Here is a 7,951-nt window from a genome sequence, read left to right as displayed (position 1 = left end):
GGCACTCAGTCCTTCCCGTGGTCCGCCCAGTGTCCCCGAAGCACTGTTTTTCTGAGATGTATCGTGCAGCTGAGCCTTGGCCTGCCAACCCTGCACATGTGACACACATTTTCTATCTTTCCTGAAGGTCATGGCTATCTAGGCACGGACAAGCTGGGCCGAGGAGAAGCTGAAATGGGGGATTTTAGAGGCAGGGGAAGAGGTGGTTCGCTAGAGCCCTGCCTGCTGCTGGCAGTGCTCCACCTCTCCTTGGTCGTGTGCACATTCCATGTGCCTGTGGCTGAGTGCACGTGGTGGGGTGTGTGTGTACACGTGCGAGTGTGTCTGTGTATGTGCATGCGTGCACTCTCAAGCTGGAGGAGATGGCAGGAGCACCGTGCGTGCGGTGATGCCCAGTGGCACGTGTGTCTGCGTTCTGTGTGCATCCAGCCGTGCTGGCTTGCGTGTGCACATGGACACAGTTGCCAGTCCCTGGAGACCCTGGTCCCTGGAGCCTCCGGTCCCCTTCTGGCCTGACACAAGCCTCAGGACCGTGGAAGCTGAATCAGGGCGTGAAAGCAGGATGGGGAAAGAGGCTGGGCCTGCCTAAGGGCTGGCAGTAGGCTACCCTACATCCTGGGCTATTTCCAGCCACCCCACCCAGGATAGCCCTTCACTCTCCTCTTTGAGGGAGAGCCAGGTCTTGGCCCTTTGTGGAGAGAAAAACCCAAGGATGAGAACGAAGGGTTGGGACCGGGACCTGGCTTGATCCTCAGCCCCCAGTCTGGGAGGGAGACACAGGCAGGATAGGGTTTTGGTGTCTTCACTTCATTCGCCCTCCAGCCGCCCTCTGGGTAGGAAGTAGCCGTACCAGCTGGATGCCATCCTCTCAGCTCTACTAGGCCATGGACTGGGCCCACGTGGAACGTTAGTCCTACCTCTGCTATTCAGAGCTAGACCAGGTCATGGCCCACAGCTTCTAGCCACTCCCCCTGGCCAGAGGAATGACACATGGTCCTTTAGGATAGGGCAAAGCCTGGAAAAAGAGCAGGCGCAGTTGGCATTGGCATTGTCCAGTAGCCTCTCTGAGGACCTCCTGAGGAAGCCTGTGCCCTAGGCGCCCTGCGGGTGGGAGGAGGAGGCTGAGAAAGAGAAGGGATCCCGAGGTTGAGAGTTCTGGCTCCCACCAGAGCGAGGCAGTCAGAGAGGCAGGATAAAGTGTGAGCCTCTCTCCACAGAGCCTACAAAGCCGGCCAGATCTCAAGGCTCAGCTTACGTCGTTCCACCCACCCAGGACCCAGGACTTCTCTGCCACCCCACCATGACCCTGACTTCCTGCCCCAGGGTGCCAAAGGCCAGCACTCCCATACCCTCGTAATTTGACTGGCCCGCAGCAGCATAGAGCTCTAGCTGAAGTTCAGATTTTAGGGGGCACCTGCATTACCAAGCTAGCTCCCCCAAGAAGCCCAAACTTTGACAGGTACCCTCCCTTGGGGGCAACAAATGCTCCAGGTCCCCAGCCATCTTTGGAACTGTTAGGCTGTTGTCCACATTGCTCTCCTCAGCCCCCTGTAGAGGGCCCAAGATGGAGGAGGCCGAGCAGTCTTTTCCTGGGGAGCAAGGGGAGGGGGCTGTTCCCCCCCTTCATGACTCACTCCAGGCTGTGTGGGTTATTACATTATGTTTGAAATTGCCATGGCAACCAGCTGGCAATCAAGGGTAATTGCACTTGTCGCCAGGGCAACGGGGCAAAACCCACAGCAGCCACTGTCTGTGGTTGCCCTTGGGGTGCAGTAAAGGTCAGGCTAGACCACAGCCAGTGCCAGCAGAGGGCCTCTGAGGTTCTCTGGAAAGGACAGGATTGCTAGGCCCCATGGAGTTCCCATGTGTGGAGGCAGGGTGTGCCTTGGGAGTTCCAGGGCCAGCCTCCACCCCTGACTCCACAACCAGCCTCTCTGCCCTTCCCCATACCATCCTGTGTCTAAAACACACCACAGTGCTCCAAGTCAGCAGAACAAGAACTTTTATGCGCTCACAGATGGTACTTGTAGATGGCCCACGGGCCCTCCTCCTCGTACTCACGGCGGCTGAGCCACAGGCTCTGGAAGGAGTCCCGGGATGCCATGATGGAGCCTCCAAGCCAAGCAGCAACAGCGCGGTGGGGAGAGCCCAGCACAGTGGCTCGGGGGCCCAGCTCCTGCCGCAGGCGCTCGGGAAAGCCATTGATCAGGGTGCTGCCGCCGTCCAGCACCACATTGGCCAGCAGCTCCTCCTGCTGCTTGGCCTCCAGCCGGCTGATGCTCAGGAGGGCCAACTGCGGGAGGCCAGGCTGGTTGAGGCCCAGCAGACTGGGCTGGAAGAGGGCCTCAGGGCAGCAGAAACGCTCGGAGCCCAGGGTGATGACCTGCTTGTCTGGAAGCACGAAGTCCACCCGGGGTTGGGTCTGGGTGCGGGCCACCTCAGCTGTCATGTTCATGGCCACATAGCAGCAGGCCTCTTTAATCTGGTTGACCAGCCCCACCTTGGGCGGTGAGTGGCCCCCCGCCAGCAGCAACTGAGCCAAATATTCGGTGAGGTCAGCCCCAGCCACATCCAGCCGGTAGGTGTCAAGGGGGGCCAGATCCCCGGTGAGGATAGGCGCCACGTAGGACGTGCCGTGGCCACTGCCCAGCACCAGCCCAGTGGTGCGCCCATAGGCGTAGAGCGCCAGCAGGGCCTGGTGCACTGTCTGCATGGCCGGCACATGGAAACGCTCGAAGAGGATCTCAGCCACCTTCTCTCGGTTGGTGCGCGGCGAGATGGGCGAATCGGCCACAAGCACCGCCAGCTCCTCCGGCCGCACGCCCAGCCTGCAGTAAAACAGGTGCTGCCACAGTACCTCCAGGGCATCCCAGTCGGAGACCACGCCTCGATTCAGCACTGAATAGGAGGCCTCCTGGTTCTCGGGCACTGTGTACCGGGGCTCATCCTGGGCCGAGTGCTGCAGCAGCTGGACACGTGAGGGCACCACGCTGAGGATGTGGTCCTCCCCAGCCAGTCCGCACTTAGTGAAGCCGGTGCCCGTGTCAATCACCACCGCCGCCATGTCCTGGTAGGGGCCCAGCGAGTGACGGCAGAGCAGTGGGGACTGCACTGACAGAGTGCCCGCGGTGGGCACCAGCTCGTAGCAGGTCCCGTGGAGCAGGCCAAGGTGTGCAAGCACTGATGGGTGTGAGATGTCCTCGGGTGTCAGCTTGAACCGGGGACCCTGCGGCTCGGCGCCCACCATGGCCACGGGCAGGACCTTGTAGCCAGTGCCGGGTGTGGAGAATGTGACCAGGGAAAACTGTTCCCCCTGGGTGCTGGGGGGGCTTCCGGGTTCCCAGGATGGTACCCGATGTGTGCTGGAGCTTTCAGCAGCTCTGACGCCGACCTTGTCCCTGCTCATGTAGACACAGGTCTCCTCAGGGGCCAGAGGTACCTGAAGCACTCCTACGTGGGCCGCCGGCAAGCTCAAGGGCTCCCCTTCCTGGCACAAGGTGGAGGCCTGGCCGGTCTCCCTGGTGATGGGGGACCTTCCTGGGACGATGGGCTCTTTGGAAATGGGGGGTTCTTGGGGAAAGGGATGCTGCCCAGTGAGAGAAATCTGCCTGGCAAGAGAGGTTCCAGTGACAGGAACCTGACCGGAAATGGAGAGTTTCCTGGAGGAGGGAGGCTGCTCGGCCAGGAGTGGCTGTCCAGAAAAGTGGGTCTGCCTGGTGAGGGAGCACTGCTCAGCAGGAGGAGGCTGACAAATTGGAGGGGGCTGTCCAGAAAGGGGATGCTGTTCAGTTAGAGGCGGCTGACCGCTGGGCAAGGCCTGCCCAGCACCCTCAGCTCCAAGGCTGTCAGGGTGAGCGGAAAGGACCTCTTTCTGGTCATGTTTGCCTATATCCTCCTGAAGGAGGGATCTGGACACCTCCTGGGTTGGGGCTTGAGGGGCAGGCTCTGCGGGCTGCTCTGAGATCATCCACTGAAGTTTCTTCGGCTGGATCGTGGAGGTGTCCTGCATCCTGGAGGGGTTCAGCTTCCAGATGGTATGACTAGTTTCATTTTTTTCTGCATTAGGTTTGGAGCAGCCCGGATCGTGAACATGGCTCAATCTCCTCTCACTGGGTGTCCCCAGCAGAACGGACCGAGTGAACACCCTGATGGGTGTCTCAGTACCTGGGGAGTCCCGCGACTCCAAGTTGAGCCTGCCCTCCTTGGAAACCAGGGCCACCTCTCGGTAGCTTCCAGCTGAGAGGCTAGAGGGCGCAGGGCTGGACAGAATGGGCGAAGTGGACCAGAAGTTGGGGCGATTGTGGTCAGGGGAAAAGATGGGCATGCCTAATGGTGGAGCAGACGACACATTTTGGGGAACATAGACAGATGGGTTGTTGGGCATGACACCCAGCAGCACTGCCCGTGAACCCGTGGGGTCATGGCATAGCAGCCCCATCCTGGTGTTCCCGGTGGCCATATCGACCACCAGCACGCGGTCTTCCACAGCATTCTGGAGCTGGCAAGTAGGGGCAGTGGAGGGGGGAATCTGGTTGGTTTCTCCGGGAGACTGGACAGGTGACTGCTTGTGGCAGGCATCTGGGTAGGCAGACTGGGGCACATTGGAGTAGGTATTGTTGCAAATGTTGAGAAGCTGCTGGTCTGGCTGAGAGCTGCAGTTCTCCTGGCTATTCCTCTGGGACTTAGGGGTCCCTGGGGGCCCTGAGCCTGGTGTTGGGCTGCCTGGCCTAGAGGTACAAACCGGGGCCTTCTCCACTGGGTTCTCAGGCAGGTTGGATAACACCTGTGTTCTGGCAGCCTTGATCTCCTGGACATGGTCTGAGGACTCATTTGGAGAAGGCATTTGGTTGGGAGGCTCCTTCTGAAAACCAAAATCCACTTTGTCCTGGAGGGATGAGACCACTTTGGAAGACTCCAAGAGGACTGGCCACTGGTTGTCACTCTTACTGGGGAGGAGGTCTTGGGACAGGCTATTGGTTGTGATAGTGGTGTCTGTCAAGTGGCCAGAGATGCAGGTAAAAGTTTCAACTACTTCTGGCATTGGAGTTGGAGCCACAGCTAGAGCATTTGCCTGAGTTGGAGTTGGAGGAGTCTGGGCCGGACATGGGCACTTGTCCTGGCCTTGACCTTGGCCTGGAGTCAGAAGAGGATCTTGGCCTGCAGCCGAGCCCTCATCCCCTGAAAGGAGATAGGGTAGCCACCGGCTCTTCCTGCTTCCCAAGGGGGCTACCTGGTCAGGGCTACAGGGGCCTTTGCCCCAGCCTACCAGGACTTTAGCGGGAGCTTTGCCCTGCCGTGCAACCTGCGCCTGAACCCGGAAGCGGCAGAATCCACGCTGGACCGTGTCACTGGTGCTGTCACTGTGTGTGCCCACAGGGAGGGCCAGGGTCCTGTTCTCCATGATGAGATGCGTTGGAGTTCCCACGATGGAGCTTGGAAACGAGCTAGTAGAGGGGGGCCTTGGGGCATCTTGGGAGGCCCTCTCACAGACACACTGGGAGCCAATGTCAGCAGGATCCTGGTGTAGCTGGTGAACAGGGTCAGGGGCATGGACCTGGGAGGCAGGGCCGCAGGTTCTATCAGTGATGGCCTCAGGGGACAAGGACAACCCCTGCCTGAAGTACACAGATCCTGAGTTTATCCATGGTCCCTCAGACCTTCTGAGGCCACCCCCTGGCTGCTGGCTGCTGGCCGAGGGGTGGCCTTGGGGGCCCGGTGGATCAGGGCCCCCCACCTTCTTGGTGACTTCCATAGTCTTGCTCCATGCCCTAGGTGCCCTGCCCCCACTTCGTTGTCATGGCAACCCCACACATCACAGCCCCCAGTGACCTGGTGGGGGGTGACAGAGTGTGGGAAACCAGGGGCCCCACCCCCTTGAGGAATGGGGCCTTCCCTAGGGAACCTTGGGAGACAGAAATGCCCAGGGACTCTGGTGAAGTCTGCCAACCCTAGGCCAGCGAGGGGACTAACTACTCTCTACCCAGGCCAGCTGTGGGGTGAGGGTGGTGCTCCTTGTGGCAGGGGCTGGGAGTGGCTGGGAGAGGACAAAGGGGAAAGGTAGACAGGGGAGACCTGGATTCCTGTTCTACCTCAGACGCCAGACTTGGTTCTTTCTCCTCTCTTATGTGGCAGCTTGAGACTTTAGCCCTTACCCAGAGATGAGTTCCAAGAATGTGACACAAGGCCCTTTGGGGGATCAAAGCCCCTTTACCACTCAGTCCTGGGAGACAGAAGAGGGTGAGGGGCTCAGCTCAGGCCTGTGCTCTTCTCCCCCGTGTTCCCTGGCTCCCGCTCCAGGGACAACAGCTCCTTGGCAGTCTTTCTACTCCAGATGGCTCTCCTCTGCCTGTGCCTCATAGAGCCCCCTCCCCAGAGCCACATGTCCTTGAAGCCTAGAACCAGTAGCCCACAGATGTGGCTATGGGGGCGAGAGGGGCAGGGGTGGGGCCTTTGCTCAGAATCCTCAAATCAGAATGTTCTAGCTCTTGTCACATTGTGTCGACTTCCCCTTGGCTGGGGGAGGGGGCAGCGGGGTGCAAAGCACTTAGCATAGGGCTAGGCCACAGTGGACACAGGGCCTGCCAAGTGGCAATTACATACAGATGGGGCATAGTAGGGACACCGTGAGCAGAGGGATGGTTATGGAGTGCGGATATGGTTGGTGCAGGACTGGGCACACAGTGGGCATAGCTGTGTATACAGTGTGGACAAGTTGGACACAGGACTGGACATAGGGTAGGCACATAGGAAAGGTAAACTTATTAGACTGGGTTCTATTGGGTTCTTCCTGCAAGTTTTAATTAAACTTATTAAACTTATTAGACCCTCCCTTTCTTAGATGGGTAAACATAGGCCAGAGAAGGGTGATACCTGTCTAGACCCCCATCCCAGGCCTAGTCGTGCCCTACAGCCATAGAAGACAGGCCTAGGCAGCAGTCTGGGGACCCACCCCTTACCACAAGCCTCTTTTGGAGGTTCTGACCTGGGGGGCGGGGTCAGCCCTCTTCCCTACTGCCAGCTGCGAGCTCTGAGCCTCTCTGGTCTGGTCCCCAGGCCTGTGTCCCTTCAGGCCTCAGTTTTTCTGCCCAGGAAACAGGTTTGTGGAGAATGCAGCTATCGGCTTGTCCTCCAAAGCAGTGTTTTCACAAAGGTTAAAAATAGTGTTTACAGTTGGCCGTGGGGTGTGAAACGATGTGACCAGGGACCACGGCTGGCACTGTGCAGCATCTGCACCTTCCTGACAGGCACTGGGCAAAGCCTGACTCAGCCCCGTTCGGGCCCCCTGGGTCCCCTCCCTCTCCCTCAGATGCTGCCTTCAGTTAAGCTTGGCGACAGATTTCTCGGGATGTTACTGCTCACCCTACATTATGACCCAGGAAGATAGCCAAGTGGAGGGGTCTGTGGCGTGCCTGTGTGTGCCTTTATGCACATCCTTGCTGAACGCTATTCATTCACCTCTGACCCAGACCAAACAGATTTCTTCCCCCACAACAGAGGTGCTAGTGGCAGTCTCTAGAGCCAGGTTGCACCTGGGAGGGATGGGGAGGCAGGGAAGGGGGCGCCCCTCAGCCATACCCCATCTCCTACAGAAGTGGGGCATCTTTCCCAGGGCTAGGAGCTTTGTGAACAACTGACCTGAGAGATCCCCTCCAGGTGTCCTCTGGGAAGGGAGCAGAGCCAGCTGAAGGGTGGGGCTCATGAAGGCTTCCCCCCACACCCCCCAAGAGAAAGCAGTCCTGAAAGAGGAGGAAGTTCTCCCCAACCACCACCAAGCAAACGCCTGTTATAAAAACAATGTCTGATTTGATTGGGTTCTTCCTGCAAGCCTGGGCAGTGCTGAGCTCTGGTAACCCAGCCTCGCAGTGACTGAATGAGACAGGCACTATCATCCCTATTTAACAAATGAGGAAATCAAGGCACAGAGAAGAGAGAGAACGCACAGAGAGCTCAG

At 58.8% G+C, this 7,951-nt stretch overlaps 1 protein-coding gene across 1 annotated transcript; it reads right to left on the bottom strand.

Annotated features, from left to right (window-relative positions):
* Positions 1 to 1,991: 1,991 nt before the first annotated feature.
* LOC101670041 lies at positions 1,992 to 6,440 on the bottom strand. The gene has a single exon (XM_013060446.2). The coding sequence runs from the start codon at positions 5,750 to 5,752 to the stop codon at positions 2,012 to 2,014; it is 3,741 nt and encodes a 1,246-aa protein (XP_012915900.1). The 5' UTR covers positions 5,753 to 6,440; the 3' UTR covers positions 1,992 to 2,011.
* Between the last annotated feature and the right edge of the window lie 1,511 nt (positions 6,441 to 7,951).

This window comes from Mustela putorius, unplaced genomic scaffold, assembly GCF_011764305.1.
Source record: "Mustela putorius furo isolate JIRA1106 unplaced genomic scaffold, ASM1176430v1.1 tig00000095_pilon_pilon_pilon, whole genome shotgun sequence".
Classification (NCBI taxonomy): Eukaryota; Metazoa; Chordata; class Mammalia; order Carnivora; family Mustelidae; genus Mustela; species Mustela putorius.
Note: the sequence above shows the minus strand (reverse complement) of the source record. Positions and strands in the feature narration are given on the sequence as shown.

Bases quoted from the DNA above. Each gene is read 5' to 3' on its own strand.
- LOC101670041 (XM_013060446.2), bottom strand. From the start codon at position 5,752: ATGGAAGTCACCAAGAAGGTGGGGGGCCCTGATCCACCGGGCCCCCAA.